Source organism: Macaca thibetana, chromosome 3 (genome assembly GCF_024542745.1).
Source record: "Macaca thibetana thibetana isolate TM-01 chromosome 3, ASM2454274v1, whole genome shotgun sequence".
NCBI classification, from domain to species: Eukaryota; Metazoa; Chordata; class Mammalia; order Primates; family Cercopithecidae; genus Macaca; species Macaca thibetana.
The window spans coordinates 163072395-163089193 of NC_065580.1; the positions used below are offsets into that span (position 1 = coordinate 163072395).

At 48.7% G+C, this 16799-nt stretch overlaps 2 protein-coding genes across 5 annotated transcripts in view; both read right to left on the bottom strand.

Moving 5' to 3' along the window:
* The window catches only part of MRPS6 (mitochondrial ribosomal protein S6), a 519933-nt gene that overhangs the window by 474898 nt on the left and 28236 nt on the right, over positions 1–16799 (bottom strand). The gene's annotated exons all lie outside the window — the stretch shown is intronic.
* ITSN1 (intersectin 1) overlaps positions 1–16799 on the bottom strand; it is a 254134-nt gene that overhangs the window by 12342 nt on the left and 224993 nt on the right. For all 4 annotated transcript variants that reach the window (XM_050784632.1, XM_050784630.1, XM_050784631.1 and 1 more), the window contains 6 exons: positions 12633–12800; positions 5374–5586; positions 4191–4312; positions 2736–2818; positions 2336–2419; positions 1394–1567 (listed from right to left, as the gene is read on the bottom strand). In XM_050784632.1, the coding sequence (XP_050640589.1) occupies positions 1394–1567; positions 2336–2419; positions 2736–2818; positions 4191–4312; positions 5374–5586; positions 12633–12800 (844 nt within the window). The remainder of the gene's footprint in view (positions 1–1393; positions 1568–2335; positions 2420–2735; positions 2819–4190; positions 4313–5373; positions 5587–12632; positions 12801–16799) is intronic.

The following is a 16799-nucleotide window of genomic DNA, read 5'->3' on the forward strand; positions in this document are numbered from 1 at the left end:
AGGAGTTTGACACCAGCCTGGGCAATAGAGTGAGACCCTGTCTCTACAAAAACATTTTAAAAATGAGCCTAGCATGGTGGTTCATGCCTGTCATCCCAGCTACTTCGGAGGCTGAGGCAGGAGGATTGCTTGAGCCTGGGAGGTGGAGGCTGCAGTGAGCTGTGATTGCACCACTGTGCTCCAGCCTGAGTGACAGAGTGAGACCCTGTCTCAAGAAAAAAAAAAAAAAGTAAAAAAATAAAAAGAAAAAAGAATTTAGAAGTTGACAGTGCACATAGTGGTTAAGAGTCCAGACTTGGGAGGCAAACTGTTCCAGTCGCACTCAAACATTTAACCAGCTACCACAACGAGTACCTAACTCACAATGAGATAATTCACATAAAAAGTACTAAAAGATGAAGGCCCTATGGAGCCATTTAAACCTTGTACAGATAATGATAGCATTCGACCCTCACTCCTTTGGTTATAATTAAGTTGAGCATATAATCTTTTAACTTACTCTGTGATTTTTTTTTTTTTTTTTTTTTTTTTTTTTGAGATGGGGTCTTGCCCTGTCACCCAGGCTGGAGTGTAGTGGCACCATCACGGCTCACTGCAGCCTCAACCTCCCAGTCTCAAGCAGTCCTCCTGCCTCAGCCTCCCAAGTAGCTGGAACTACAGGTGCGTGCCACTATGCCTGGCTACGTTTTGTATTTTTTTGTAGAGACTAGGTCCCATTATGTTGGCCAGGCTGGTCTCGGACTCCTGGGCTTAAGCAATCCTCCTGCCTCAGCCTCCCAAAGCGTTGGGATTCCGGGCCCGCATCACCATGGCCACCGGTGATTTTTACTGGGTTGAGGGAGAGACAGGTCGTTTCTTGGAATCATTGGGCCGAGACCATTCTTTTCCAGGCCCAAGCAGGAACAGAAGGCTGGCGGAAGAAATGATTCATCCAACGTGACTGCATTCCTTTGCCTACTTAATAACTGCCACAAAAATGCCACCCAAAGGGACCTGGCTGATTCTGCGGCTCCTGTGCTGGGCTAACATCCTTGTTCCATTGGCCAGCTTCATCCATTGCCAGCATGGCTTTTTGCCAAGGACTGAAGAACTGTGCTGAGGCTCTTAAATACACCCCTCTCCACAGTCACCTGCTTTGGAAAGCAGAAGATGGTCGTGTTTGCCCAGGGCAGCTGGCACAATTCTAGACCAAGCATGCTCTGTCCACTTGCAGTGAGACACCTCCAGAAGACTCCTCCAGGGGAGACAGAGCCTCGTCTTGTGCCAGCCAGCCTCATCTCTCGGGAGGGAAACCCAAGGAATCCTGGCACCAAGTCTCCAGGTAAGAAAACATTCACCCACGCAAACGAGTGCCAGGGAAGGAGGCGTAACCACGGGGCCGCGTTCCACTCACCATCTGGTGAGAACTGGTCCCTCTCGAACACAGTGATGCAGAGGACTTCCTGCTCCAGGTCTCGGATGAAGAACTGGCAGTTGGAATTCCACTTGGGGTTCAGAGTGTCCTGGATCGTCTTGGTGATGTGGCACTGGGAACCCATGGTCACCTCGCAGTAGGGGTTGCTCTTTCCTGAAGGGAACAAAAGCCTTCGTCAGGTGGAACTCACCCCTCATTTTGATCCCCACCCTTTTTTTTTTTTTTTTTCTGATGGAGTCTTGCTCTGTTGCCCAGGCTGGAGGGCAGTGGTACGATCTCAGCTCACTACAACCTCCACCTCCTGGGCTCAAGTGATTCTCCTGCCTCAGCCTCCTGAATAGCTGGTATTACAAGTGCCTGCCACCATTCCTGGCTAATTTTTTATATTTTTAGTAGAAACGGGGTTTCACCATGTTGGCCAGGCTGGTCTCAAACTCCTGACCTCAGGTGATCCGCCTGCTTTGGCCTCCCAAAGCACTGGGATTACAGGTGTGTAATCCAGGCCACTGTGCCTGGCCGCTCCCCTCTCTTAATAATTATTATGCTTAATAAGTGGCATTCAATGGAGAATCCAGGTGCAAACTCCCAGAAGTCAGCGTCATCCTTAAACTAAGAACACATAATTAATTGAGTGGGCTTTGAAACTAGGCCCGTCCTGTCTCCTCACTTTGGTCTGATTTTGTGTCATATCCACTGTGAATGCAGCCGCTCAGATCCCTCGGAAAAGCAGAATGGTAGAAAGGATGGAAAAAAAACCCACAAAACCTCCAGGTTTTAAATCAGTGCTAGTTAAACCAACTCTGGAGGGAGATCGGGGAGTATGGAAATAGCACATTTGATTTACATTCAGGTGGGGGTGCGGGGAACCTGGACCCAGCTTCCAACCCTAAGGCAGGAGGCGGGGGCGCCTCAGAGCCTTACCATGTGACCGACAGGGTTTCAACTCAATGCCTTCAACCACGTTCACCATCAACCTTCCAATGCCTGTTGCCCTTTGGGAACGGACTGTGATGGCAGGAAAAACACACAATGCTTCATTTGAACATGCCACACCGTTCCCATCTCTGTGAGCCTCACAATGCATTTCATGGACCTCTCCCGACTCAAAAGTAATTCTCCCCTCCTCTCCTTGACCTCTTGCTTCCTTGCTCCTGGAATTTGTCCTCCCTCCCCATCTGCATCCCAGCCCAAGCTCACTTCCATCCCATCTCATGCCCCTCCTCTAGGTCCAGAGGACTCTTCTATTCTGAGGATTTTCAGCCCAGCCAAATGGCCCTCCCTCCTGCCAGCGTGCAGGACAGCCCGCGGGGCCATGCATTACCCAGGTACGCTTTCTCGCGCTTCTTTTTCTCAGTTTCTATGTAGAGTTCAGAAGCAGCTTTGATTTTCTGCACCCAGGCAGTCCTTGGACGGAAAAAGACAGAGAGTTGCCAAACAGAAACTCAGGAAAAAGGCTTCAGGTCTGTTCAAACACTGTTGCCAGGACTCCGTTTTCTTTGTTCACTTGATTTTAACAACAAAGGCTCGGGAAAGAGAATCTGATTTTATGTCACATGATGCTAATACTTATTCCTGCCATCGATAAGAAAGGCATGAGGGCCATTTCCATGGATGTCCTCAAGACCTGCATTCATGTCCCCGGGGAAGAAAATCTGTGATAGATGCTGTCTTGGAGGCAACATGGGGACACAACTCCTCTTCCTTCCTTACCGAAGAGCAGCACATATTTTCCTAATCCAACAAAGCCAGAAGGATCTTGCTTACGAAGTCACGCAAAGAAAGAACAAAAACCACTTCCCAGATTGGGAACCACTTCACAAGAAAGAGCAAAATGCCCTGGGGGAAGGCATTTGTGGCTGCGGTTTTCGCCTTCATTTTTTCTGAGAACCATATGCACGAAAGCTTTAGCCAATTTTCTTGCTCGGTGCAAACGCTCTTTGGAATGATGCTGGCCTTGTGTCAAGTTCACCCTTCAGAAAATGATCTATTTCACTTGGCTCCAGGGCAGTGTCTTGAAGACAGATTGAAGCAAAATACCCACAGCCCTAGGTTCCAGAATGCCCATTTAAGTGAGCCAAGGTGAGGAGGGGTTTGGGTTTGGGTGGTCCTATTAACCCCCAAATTGCTTTCCTATTGGTTTCTGCCACCTGGGAAGCCAGGGGAAACTTGAGATGCTCCGTTTACCTCAAAGAATGCTAAACATTTCTGAAAAAAAAACAAAAAAAAACTGCCAGGTGCAGTGGCTCATGCCTGTAATCCCAGCATTCTGGCATTCTGGGAGGCCAAGGCGAGTGGATCCCTTGAGCCCAGGAGTTTAAGACCAGCCTGGGCAACATGGCGAGACCCCATCTCTACAAAAAAAGTAATAAAAGACTAGCCAGGCTTGGTAGCACATGCCCGTAGTCCTAGCTACCTGGGAGGCTAGGGTGGGAGGATTACTTGAGCCCAGGAGGTCAAGGCTGCAGTGAGCTGTGGCCGCACCACTGCACTCCAGCCTGAGTGACAGAGTGAGACTCTGTCTTAAAAAACAAACAAACAAACAAAAAAAAACTCAAGCAAAATTAGTTTCAATCCATGTTATTTTGGAAAGTGCATGCCATGTGTCAGATTTTTGAGAGGCTGTAGAAAAAAGTAATAGCCCCAACCCAACCCCAGTCAGGGGTGATAGCATTGCCACTTGGGAAACATTGGCACCTGCTGATTAATCACACGTCCCTTTTGTGTGCTAGAGCCGTGGAGCCCCTGGGGCCCATGCTGGGGAGGTGGCAGGTCTTACCGTTCATTTATGCTTTCTGCTCGGAGGGTGTAGACGCGGTCAATGTGGGAGATGTGGAAGATGGGCTCGTCTCCAGAAGGGTCGGTGGGTAATTTTACTAGAACCTCATTTAGGAAAATAGGCTGCAAAGTAACGTGAAGGCATTACAAAGCGAGGCTGGGGGTCTGCGTGCTTTGGTAAACCGTGAGTGTGTGAGCACGCTTATGAGACTGCAAGTCAGCCGTGTGTGCACGCCCATGTGTGTGTTTCAGTAACCTCGACTGAGCATGTGTGTGTGTTTCTGGGTGTGTTCCAGTAAACCAGACTGAAGGCGTGTGTGTTTTCCGGTAAAGAATCCCAGAATAATAATTTTGTGTTAGTACCAACTTTCATAGATTACAAATTATAGATATGGGTCTCCCCCACCCCCGATTTTGCAGGTATGTTTTAACTCCTTCAGAATGAGATCTGGCTGGTGTCGCTTTTCCTGGTGTATCCTAAACAGCAGTCTTCATCCACTTTACATCAAGCAATTCCCTCCAAAGATTTTCACATGAAGTTTCTAGTAACTATATAAATACATAGCTCTTTTTTCCCTCAAAATAAAGCTAACTGCTGCTTCAGAGAAAATTCTGTAAAAACGCCCCCATGGAGACAAATTTAGAAAAACAATGTCCCGTGACACGAAGACACACAAACACAGCCATGCACGTATGAACAGACCATATAAACAGCTGAGGGAAATTCTCCACTCATCAACTGTTTAGAGAGGCTGTGCTAGAAAGGGGAGGCCTCGGATGTTTCAAGCTACCTGGAGAAGTCTGGCCGGGGACTTAGGACTGTTTGGAGGCGACGGTGGGCCCTGGGTGCTGTTTTGCGCCTCTTCTCCCAGGCTTTTTCACACCTGCCTCATCCGTACCCTAGACTTCGCTCCTACAGGCTAAGGCATGCCTTTGTCACATCCCAGGGACCACAGGAGCCATTTGGCAGCCAATATATGTTCCACCGATGGCACCGAGTGTCACTGAAACTGCGGTGGGATACGGATCATCCTCCACTCCGGACACCCTAAATCGCAGTTCAACTCCCAGCCTTCTACTCCACGCCACCGCCCCAGACCCCGCTAAAACTCTAGCTCCTTTTTGGAAACTTCTTCCTCCCCAAACACGTCAACCCTGACAATGCAATCGGGAATCCAACTTACAGTTTTGTACATTTTATACTGCAGGTTTGATTTGGGGCTGAAGACTTTGTCGGTGCCAGAAGATCCCAAGGGCTTCGTGATCTGAGTCAGCAGGAGGAAGTCGTTGAAAAGGAAACCATACAGTTCCTTGTTGCTCTTGGCCTTGTAGAGCTTCCCGCTGTGCAGAAATTTGCGCGGCCCCAAGCAGTTGGTCACTGAATTGAACACAAGTTGCTGAGAAAGGAAAACAAAACCCAAAGTGTAACATTTTTTGTTTCTCCGCATCTGAAAGCATGGGCTCCATCAGAATCAGAGGCCAGGCCCCAGCGGACTCGGATCTCAGGCAAAAGTCAAGGATGGCTTTGAAGACTTTGGAGCCAAGAGATCAAAGTCAGACAAAGGCACAGTTCAGGGAATTCCAAGTATCAAGAAGAGTCTCAATGGTAATTTCTTTTTTTTTTTTTTTTTGAGACGGAGTCTCGCTCTGTCGCCCAGGCTGGAGTGCAGTGGCCAGATCTCGGCTCACTGCAAGCTCCACCTCCCGGGTTTACGCCATTCTCCTGCCTCAGCCTCCCGAGTAGCTGGGACTACAGGCGCCCGCCACCTTGCCCGGCTAGTTTTTTTGTATTTTTTTTAGTAGAGACGGGGTTTCACCGTGTTAGCCAGGATGGTCTCGATCTCCTGACCTCGTGATCTGCCCGTCTCGGCCTCCCAAAGTGCTGGGATTAGAGGCTTGAGCCACCGCGCCCGGCCTCTCAATGGTAATTTCTAAGGCTTTTCCTCTAAGGAGATGCTAGTGTCTTATGGTGCAATTGGTGTGTTTTTTTCTTTTTTTTCTTTTTTTTGAGACAGGGTCTCACTATGTTGCCCAGGCTGGAGTGCAGTGGTGTGATCATAGTTCAGGCAGCCTTGACCTCCCAGGCTCAAGCAATTCTCCCATCTCAGCCCCCCAACCCATGCCTGGCTAATTTTTGAAAAAAACTTTTGTAGAGATGAGGGGTCTCACTACCTTGCCCAGGCTGGTCTTAAACTCCTGGCATCAAGTGATCCTTCCACCTCAGGCTCCCAAAATACTGGGATTACAGGTGTGAGCCACTGGGCCTGACTGCTTCTCTTTTTAATTTACTGGGAAAACGGGGCAGCAGAAAGAAAAGTGCCCACCTGGCTCCCACCTTGGAGATTCCCTGCTCTGTGCAGGGTCTGTGCATGAAACAGCTCCAGGGAGAAGACCCCACACAGGTTCAGACAGTCCTTTGTGCTTCTGGAAAGCAGCAGCCCCCGTCTCTCTCCAGTTCCACGGACAAATGCTGCCTTTCAAGGCACAACTGCAGTCTGGGCCCCTGGCATGTGTGTGACTGTACAAATCAGTGGTGTTAATTTTTTTTTGAGATGGAGTCTCACTCTGTTGCCCAGGCTGGAGTGCAGTGGCGCGATCTCTGCTCACTGCAAGCTCCACCTCCCAGGTTCACGTCATTCTCCTGCCTCAGCCTCCTGAGTAGCTGGGACTACAGGTGCCCCCCACCACGCCCGGCTAATTTTTTGTATTTTTAGTAGAGACAGGGTTTCACCATGTTAGCCAGGATGGTCTCGATCTCCTGACCTCGTGATCTGCCCACCTTGACCTCCCAAAGTGCTGGGATTACAGGCGTGAGCCACTGTGCCCGGCTGTAAATCAGTGGTGTTGAGCGACCTCTCAGTGCCAAACAGAATGGACACTGTACTGTGCACATGAAACCTCACCCGACTCACCTGCTTAGCAAACAGGAAGGGAACAGCTCCCTCCCTCCACTTACTGACCCGTAGAGACACTGTGGGTGCTGAAATGCGGCTCTAACACCTCTTGGGGGTCTATCACCTCACTCCAGTAGGTTCTGAAGGGGCAGAGGGTACTGAGGTGGAGATGACCCCACAGAGGCCCCCTTTTTGACAGCAGGAGGAGAGGCCAAGGATAGCAAGGCCGTGGCTGCGTGCCAGAAGTAAGACGACCCAGTCAGAGGCCAGCCCCTCACGCTCCCCATCTGCCCACACAACTGGCCTGGGGGACGCTCCAGGGCTGTCTCCTGAGCTACGAGCCCTGTGGACCTCTCTGAATAGGGTATATGTGAGGGAGTGACAGGTTCGTAACACGTGTCCCCAAGAGAAGCTGGTGGCCACCTGTCCATCTGCAATACGGGAGAAACAGTGGCGCCTCTGTGAGTGGAGAGCTAAAGGCAGCTGGAAACGGGCCACTGCACTCTGCTCTCAGCCACCACGAGGAAAAATGACCTCTGACCTCCCGCGGAGGCTCTGAGAGCCCAAGAAAGACCGAAGGTGTGGCCACAACAGGAGCCTTCAAAGAACATTCTTCACCTCTGCACTCCGGGCAGGGGCCTGGAGACCAACCAGCCCTTCCTGCTTGCCAAGACAGCGTTCAAGCCACTTGGGCACAAAGCATCCAGAGAAGGCAAGTGTCATTGGATCCAGTGACATAAAGGTGCTCTCGTTCATTCATACTCAAAGCCTCTACCTGGCCAGGATAACACTGAATATGCATGAACTGGGAGGAGTATTTGCACTTCTCTATCTTCAGACAGGAATGCCAAAGACAGCATCTGTTTGAAAGTTAATCACTGCTGTGTGTCCAGACCTGGGCCACGCATGGTCCACACCGCGATCCTAGGTCAGGAGACAGAAGTCAACACGTCCTCTTCCCATCACCATGAACGTCATCAAGAGAACAACGACGCTGTGCATGATAGCCAGGAAGACTGACCAAGAAGGACAGCCATCTGATGGCAAACGGGGGATTTAAGCCCAAAAAATCAAAGGACAAGAACTAGGCTGGGTGCAGTGGCTCAGGCCTGTAATCCCAACACTTTGGGAGGCCAAGGCAGGCGGATCACTTGAGGTCAGGAGTTGGAGACCAGCCTGGCCAACACGGTGAAACCCTGTCTCTACTAAAAATACAAAAAGTAGCCGGGTGTAGTTCTGGGCCCCTATAGTTTCAGCTACTCGGGAAGCTGAGGCAGGAGAATCTCTTGAACTCAGGAGGTGGAGGTTGCAGTGAGCCGAGATCGCACCACTGCACTCCAGCCTGGGTGACAGAGTGAGACTCCGTCTCAAAAAAAAAAGGATAACAACTGATTTTACTTTAACATCTTCAGATCCCAGCCTTACTGTGTCCCTCTGATGGCAGCTGTCAGAATCAGGGAAGGGCCCTTTCTAAGGTGCACATGGTTGTGTCGGCATTTCTGCCTGGCAGTGCAGGGGCGGCTTGGGTCCCTTGTCTTCAGGATCAAGTTAACGTTCCTTTGCATGATACACAGGCCTTCCTCGGCTGGGCCTCAGCCTGCCCTGCAGCCCCATGGCCCATCATTCCTCTACAGTCCTCACCAATGCCCTGCTCAGAATCTCAGAATGGTCCTCCACTCCTAATGCTCTGCCCCGATCTTTTTTTTTTTTTTTTTTTTTTTTTTGAGACAGGGTCTTGATCTGTTGCCCAGGTTGGAGTGTAGTGGTGCAATCATGGCTCACTGCAGCCTCAAACTCCTGGGCTCAAGCAATCCTCCTGCCTCAGCCTCCCAAGCAGCTGAGACTACAGGTGCATGCCACCATACCTGGTTAATTTTCTAAACATTTTTTGTAGAGACAAGGTCTCACTATGTTGCCCAGGCTGGTCTTGAACTTCTGACCTCAAGGGATCCTCCCACCTTGGCCTCTCACAGTGCTGGGATTACAGGCCTGAGCTATGGTGCTTGGCCTGCCTCCAATGCTTCATCCTGCCATACCCAGTCAAGTATCACCTCCAAGGCCCCTGAGAGTCCCCCGTACAACTGTCCCTTGCTCCCATCACGTGTCCCCACAGCACTTGGCACCTAGCTCTGCCTCCTTACCCCTCACATCTTGTTGTAAATGATGATTTAACCCCCCGCTTCCTACTGGACCGTAAGCTCCTTGAGAGTGGGGGCCACATCTTATTTGTTTTTATGTCCCAGGGTTTAGTACTGAGCCGTGGCACATGGGCGGATACTCACTAAGTGCTTATTGAATGAATGGATGATGAGCAAATAAATGACCCACCCACCGATTGCAGAGCAACACAAAATCCCAAAATGGGAGCCCACAGCTGTCCCCTTGGCTGCCACGGGGCTTCTTCCACAACTCTGCTCATCCCACACCAACACTGAAGGTGGACAGGAAGTGGGGCCGTGGAGGAACCAGTCATAGTGACTCCCTCAGGTGGTGACTGCCTTTGTAGCTTATGAGAGGGAAGAAACCACAGGGGGAGTGGATGAGGGAGATGCATTCTCGCTGGGCATTTTGGGAAACCCTAGTGAATGGTATATGTGTGTGCATACATGCATGTATGTATGTGTGTACATGCACAAGTGTGGGTGTATACAGAAACAGAGAGAAAAAAATGGGGAAAAAAAAATGAATGAGACCAAAGGAAAGGTTAAGTGGAAAGAAGAAAATTAAAGACCAAATGAGAGGCTTCTGGCCAGGCATGGTGGCTCACGCCTGTAATCCCAGCACTTTGGGAGGTTGAGGCGGGCAGATCACTTGAGCTCAGGAGTTTGAGACCAGCCTGGGCAACATGGTGAGTCCTTGTCTGTACAAAAAAATAGAAACATTAGCTAGGCATGGTGGCCAATGCCTGTAGTCCCAGCTACTTGGAAAGCTGAGGTGGGAAAATCACTTGAGCCCAGGAGGTTGAGGCTGCAGTGAGCTGAGTTTGTGCCACGGCACTCCCGCCTGGGCAACAGAGTGAGACCCTGTCTAAACACACACGCACGCGCACACACACACACACACACACACACACACACACACACACAGGCGGGGGGTGGGGGGCTTCTGTTTCTGGAAGTATAGTGGACTAGATACTCGGAATGACTCACCCAACAAAAACTTTAAAAAAACAGAAAAATGCAAAAATCCACTTTTTAACTCCAAGAAAACTGGCACAGAAAAAAAAAAATAGAAACAAAGTAAGAAATTTGCAGAGGCTGAAAACAGAATGAAAATAGGAACCTGGAAGATCACTGACAGCCAGTGCCACTATAGCTTCGAGGGTCTCTCTTGAATCTGCTAACGTTGACCTTGCATTTTACTTACTACATAGGGTGCAGAAGCAGGTGCATCCAGAGCCAACGTGAGGGGTCTAATAGGAGATCTTCACAAAAAGATGAACCCAGAGGAGGAGTGACAGGTAAACTCAAGCTCAGAGGGGATGAGCAATAAAACATTTCTGTTTTTCACCTTGGTGTAGTGAAGGAAAACATGCCCTGAGAATGTGTGGTTTATCAAGTAGCTCTCACGCAAGTTTACATCCAAAATTCACACAAGGGGTGTGATGCTCAAACCCCTCTAAACGTAGTTTTGGATAATCATGATAACAGTCCTCCCAGAAGAAATACAACTTCAGACAATAAAGATGCCTGCAGGTAGGCCAGGTGCAGTGGCTCACGCCTGTAATCCCAGCACTTTGGGAGGCTGAGGCGGGTGGATCTTCTGAGGCCAGGAGTTCGAGACCAGCCTGGCCAACATGGCGAAACCCTGTCTCTCCTAAAAATATAAAACTTAGCCAGGCATGGTGGTGAGCACCTGTAATCCCAGCTACTTTTGAGGCTGAGGCAGGAGAATTGCTTGAACCCAGGAGGCAGAGGTTGCAGGGAGCTGAGATCATGTCACCGCACTCCACCCTGGGTGACAGAGTGAGACTCCATCTAAAAAAACAAAAAAACAAAAAAGATGCCCACAGGTAAAGTTCCAAGGAACATTTAGTTCACAGTCAAAAATCATAATACGAGAAACAAGGTAAGTTTAGCAACAGCTGGCAGAAACAACAGACAAAACAATAAGACCCATAACTTCAGGTTATGGGTTCTATATCTATATCTATATCTGTTTGTTGTTTTGAGACAAGGTCTGCTCTGTTGCCCAGGCTGGAGTATAGTAGCATGATCATAGCTCACTGCAGCCTTGAACTCCTGGACTCAAGCAATCCTCCCACTTCAAGTGTGAGCCACCATACCCAGCTAATTTATTTTTTATTTTTTTGTATAGACAGGGTCTCACTCTGCTTCCCAGGCTGATCTTGAATGCACACTAGCCTCCTGCCTCCACTTCCCAAAGCACTGGGATTACAGGCGTGAGTCACTGCACCTGGCCAGGAATATCTATGTTTAAAATGTGTTAAGAAATAAATAAGAAGGATTAACATTTGAGCAAAAAACGAGATACAAGAAAGAAACCAGCATAGCTGAGTGTGGTGGCATGTGCCTGTGGTCCCAGCTACTTGGGATGCTAAAGTGGGAGGATCACTTGAGCTCAGGAGATCCAGGTTGCATTGAGCTGTGATTGTGCCACTGCATTCCAGCAGCCTGGGTGACAGAGTTTGCTTGAACCCTGTCGAAAGAAGAGAAGAGAAGAGAAGAAGAAAGAAAGAGACAAGGAAGGAAGAAAGGAAGGAAGGAAGGAAGGAAAGAAGGAAGGAAGGAAGGAAGGAAGGAAAGGAAGAAAGAAAGAAAAAAGAAAGAAAGAAAAGAAAGAAAGAAAGAAAGAAAGAAAGAAAAAAGAAAAGAAAGAAAGAAAGAAAGAAAGAAAGAAAAGAAAGAAAGAAAGAAAGAAAGAAAAAGAAAGAAAGAAAGAAAGAAAGAAGAAAGAAAGAAAGAAAGAAAGGAAGGAAGAAGAAAGAAGGAAGGAAGAAGGAAGAAAGGAAGGAAAGGAAGGAAAAAAGAAGGAAGGAAGGGAGGGAAAGAAATCAGCAGACAGGAGAAAAGAAATAGAACTTCTGGCAATGGGAAATGATATAATTTAAATTAAAAACTCAGTGGATGGCCAGGGAGCAGTGGCTCATGCCTGTAATCCCAGCACTTTGGCAGGCCGAGGTGGGCAGATCACCTGAGGCCAGGAGTTCAAGATCAGCCTGGCCAACATGGTGAAACACCATCTCTACTAAAAATACAAAAATTACCTGGGTGTAGTGGCATGTGCCTGTAATCCCAGCTATTCGAGAGGCTGAGGCAAGAGAATCGCTGGAACCTGGGAGGCAGAGTTTGCAGCGAGCTGAGATGGTGCCACTGCACTCCAGCCTGGGCGACAGAGCGAGACTCCCATCTCAAATAAATAAACAAATACTCAGTGGGTGGATGAAACAGCAGATGAGAAGCAGCTGGATGGAAATGAGGATGCTCTCGGCAGGGGAGGAGAATGGTTCATGCTTTTCTTTGTCCTCCTCCGGGCTGGCAGCCGAGGCTCTGCCGGGGGAGACCGGGGCCCAGCCCAAGGGTGGCTACCTCAGACAGGCCTTCACACTGCACATGGGCCTGGATCCACTCCAGCCGGTCGGAGTTCTCCTTCTCCCGCACCCCTTCGTTCACCTGGGAACAGAGCTCCTCTGCCTTCTCCAGAGCGTGCTTCAAGTGGCTGTGGTCCGGGTGGTTTTCAGGGGTGTTTTCCAGGATCTACACAGGAGAATAAAAACAACCACCTCCTTTTAGGCAATGTGGGTGGGCCTGTGATCCAGGGTCCTGCAGGACCAGGCCCAGCGGGGCAGGGCACCATCCTTTCGTGAATAGCGCCCACTTAAGCCACCGCAGCTCTGAGCACCCACATGGCAATCACATAGCAGATGACAGCCACTCCTTGTTGGCTCCAGTGGGTGGCCTTGCGGGGGCCTCGCTTCTTCATGGGCCCAGTGGGGGCTAAGCCCCGACCAGGAAGCAGTGAACGGGCCCATCCTTGAGGTCTCAGTCGAGCCCCACACCCTGAATGTCCAGAGCAAGCTGTATGATCTGTCCTGCAAAATGCTAACATCACAGGGTGGACCCTGAGCCATACACGCAGACTCACAGGATCACAGCATATACATATAACCATGGGGCCCTTCGAGTTTCTCTTTGAAAATATTCTCCCTTGGCCGGGTGCAGTGGCTCATGCCTGTAATCCCAGCACTTTGGGAGGCCGAGGTGGGCAGATTACGAGGTCAAGAGATCGAGACCATCCTGACCAATATGGTGAAACCCCGTCTCTACTAAAAATATAAAAATTAGCTGGGCATGGTGGTGCACGCCTGTCCCAGCTACTTGGGAGGCTGAGGCAGAAGAATCGCTTGAACCTAGGAGGCAGAGGTTGCAGTGAGCCAAGATCACACCACTGCACTCCAGCCTGGTGACAAAGCGAGGCTCCATCTAAAAAAGAAAGAAAGAAAGAAAGAGAGAGAGAGAAGGAAGGATGGACGGAAGGAAGGAAGGAAGGAAGGAAGGAAGGAAGGAAGGAAGGAAGGAAGGAAGGAAGGAAGGAGGGGGAGGGAGGGAGGGAAGGAAAGGAAGGAAGGAAGGAAGGAAGGAAAGAAGGAAGGAAGGAAGGAAAGAAGGAAGGAAGGAAGGAAGGAAGGAAGGGAGAGAGAAAGAAAATATTCACCCTGTATTCACCCTGTTTCGCAGAGGAATAAACTAGTCCCTGAGACCAGGAGCAGAGCCCAGCCATCCCAGCCCCAGTTCCGTGCTGTTTTCCCACCTGTCCACTCGGGGAACTTACAATGCAATTCTGGCATTTGATGTGCAGAGTGTTCCATTAACCCACTGATCTAAGAGCCAAAGGTGCCCTTGGAGGGCAGGGCAGGGACAGCGCGGTCTATGCTTAGCTTGCAGCCTGGGGCATAAGAGGAGCGGTGGCTGCAGCAAGGGTGAGGGCACCTGCACAGAGAATGGCTCCTTCCTGGGTCCACGCACTTCTGGAACCACATGCAGATGGGTGCATCAGAGAAGTGTGTGCTTTTTTAGGCGGACCATTAGAGGTGGTGGCTAAGAGTGCCAGCTCTGGAGCTGGACCTCCTGAATTTAAATCCCTGCCCCACCACAGACCAGCAATGATTTGGGTTGGTCATATACATGTTCTTTTTTTTTTTTTTTTTTTTTTTTTTTTGAGACACAGTTTTGCTCTTGTTGCCCAGGCTGGAGTGTGGTGGCACAATCTCGGTTCACTGCAACCTCTGCGTCCTGGGTTCAAGCAATTCTTCTGCCTCAGTCTCCCAAGTAGCTGGGACTACAGCCACCACGCCTGGCTAATTTTTGTATTTTTAGTAGAGATGGCGTTTCACCATGTTGGCCAGGCTGGTCTTGAACTCCTGACCTCAGGTGATCCACCTGCCTTGGCCTCCCAAAGTGCTGGGATTACAGGCGTGAGCCACTGCACCTGTAAATGTTCTTTTTGTCTCGCTCTGTCACCCATGCTGGAGTACAGTGGCACCATCTCGGCTCACTGCGACCTCTGCCTCCCAGGTTCAAGCAATCCTTCTGCCATAGTTTCCTGAGTAGCTGGGACGACAGGTGTGCACCACCACACCCAGTTAATTTTTGTATTTTTAGTAGAGACAGGGGTCTCGCCATGTTGGCCAGTCTGATCTCGAACTTCTGGCCTCAAGTGATCTGCCCGCCTTAGCCTCCCAAAGTGCTGGGATTACATGCGTGAGCCACCACGCCTGGCCCACGTAAATGTTCTGAGTCTCAGGTTCCTCACATGAGAAATGGGGAGGTTAATAGCCTCCTTTGTATGGTGTGTGGAGAACTAAATGATACACGTGGACCTCTTGGCAAAGCACCTGGCCCTTAGAAAGTGCTCAATAAACGAGGGTGATTACCATCAGATCTTCAAAGGACATCGAGGCCCCTAAAAACAGTTATCACCCTGGGCTGGAGAATGAAGAAAGACCCTAAGCCACATTTAAAGTGTACCAGGAGAATGCTGAGGGCATATTTGCCCAGGCCTTGTCCACATACAAATGACGTAAATAGCCCTGATTCTGAATAATATCTCATCCCAAAGGCATACCGTGGTTTAAAGTCCTAAGTAGATGCTCAAATGGAGAAAACACACTGTTTTCTATGTCCTGTGTGTCCACAAATCAATTCCAAGCAACAACCACAACCTCTGGGCCAAATCCTGACTGTACATTAGAATCCTTTTGGAAAATCTGAGGCCTCATCCGTGACTAAATCGAAATCCCTGGGGGTGAAACTCAGGCTTCAGGGTTTTCTAGAGGTTTCCAGATGTTCTAAAATGCAGCCAAGTCTGAGAACCACTACTACAGGCTAGGAACCCACCCAGCTGGCTTGAGTAAATTCATTTGTTTTGTTTAGTTTCAAAATTCAAACAGGTTTATCAATTTTTCTAATTATAAAATTAATATTGTACAATGTACAAAATTTAGAAAATTCAAAAAGTTATAAAGAACCTAAAAATCACCAATAATCTCCCCATTATTTCAAGAATAAAAATTGCTTTGGGAGGCCAAGGCAGGATGATCACTTGAAGTCAGGAGTTTGAGACCAGACTGGCCAACATGGTGAAACCCCGTCTCTACTAAAAACACAAAACTTAGCTGGGCATGACTGTACGTGCCTGTAGTTTCAGCTACTCAGGAGGGTGAGGCAGGAGAATTGCTTGAACCCAAGAGGGGGACACTGCAATGAGTTGAGATCGTGCCACTGCACTCCAGACTGGGTGACAGAGTGAGACTCTGTCTCAAAAATAAATAAATAAAAATAAAAATAAAAATTGCATCATACTACCATTTTACAAAAACTACCATTTTACACTGTACTGTTTTGTACATTGCTTTATAGTACAATGTCCATTGTACTATAGTTCCATGTCCATTTCATATATATTATCATTTTTTGAGGGTTTATAATATATTATTATTGGGGCCGATCCCAATAATGATAGAGCACGTTATGGAGCACAATGCATCTAAGTAGCTACCTTCCCATGAAACTTCATGTTGCTTCCAACTTTTCAGTATTTCTTAAATTACTTCCTTAGAATAAATTCCTAGAGGTGGAATTGCTGAGCCAAAGAGAAATTATAGTTTGATCTACACATCGCCTTCCAAAAAAGGCTGTATCAATTTAACTTCCACCCAGATCTCTGCCAACACTGAGGACCTACAATCTTTTCAATATACGCCCATCTGGCAAGCCCAAATAAAAGTATGTTCTTGTTTTGTTATGTATTTTCTTTTATTGCCTGTGAGTTTGAACTTTTTGTACATTCAGTACATAAGTGTTCTCAATGATAAAACTAACATTTATATACTGCCTAGTATAACCCACTTTGCATACATTAACTCAGTTAATTCTCACATCACTATGCAGTAGGTACTATCAGTGTCCCTATTTTACAGACAAGAAACTGAGGCCCAAACTGAGGCCCAACTTGCCCAAGAGCACACAGCGGTAAGTACCCAGATTCAAACCCCAGCCAGCCTAGCTCCAGGCTATATGCTCTTCACTGCTATTCTATACTGCCTACTGCCTCTCAGCAACTCCCAGTTCTATATTCTACCTTTTTTTTTTTTTTTTTTGAGATGGAGTCTCGCTCTGTCACCAGGCTGGAGTGCAGTGGCGCGATCTCGGCTCACAGCAACTTTCACCTTGCGGGTTTAAGCAATTCTCCTGCCT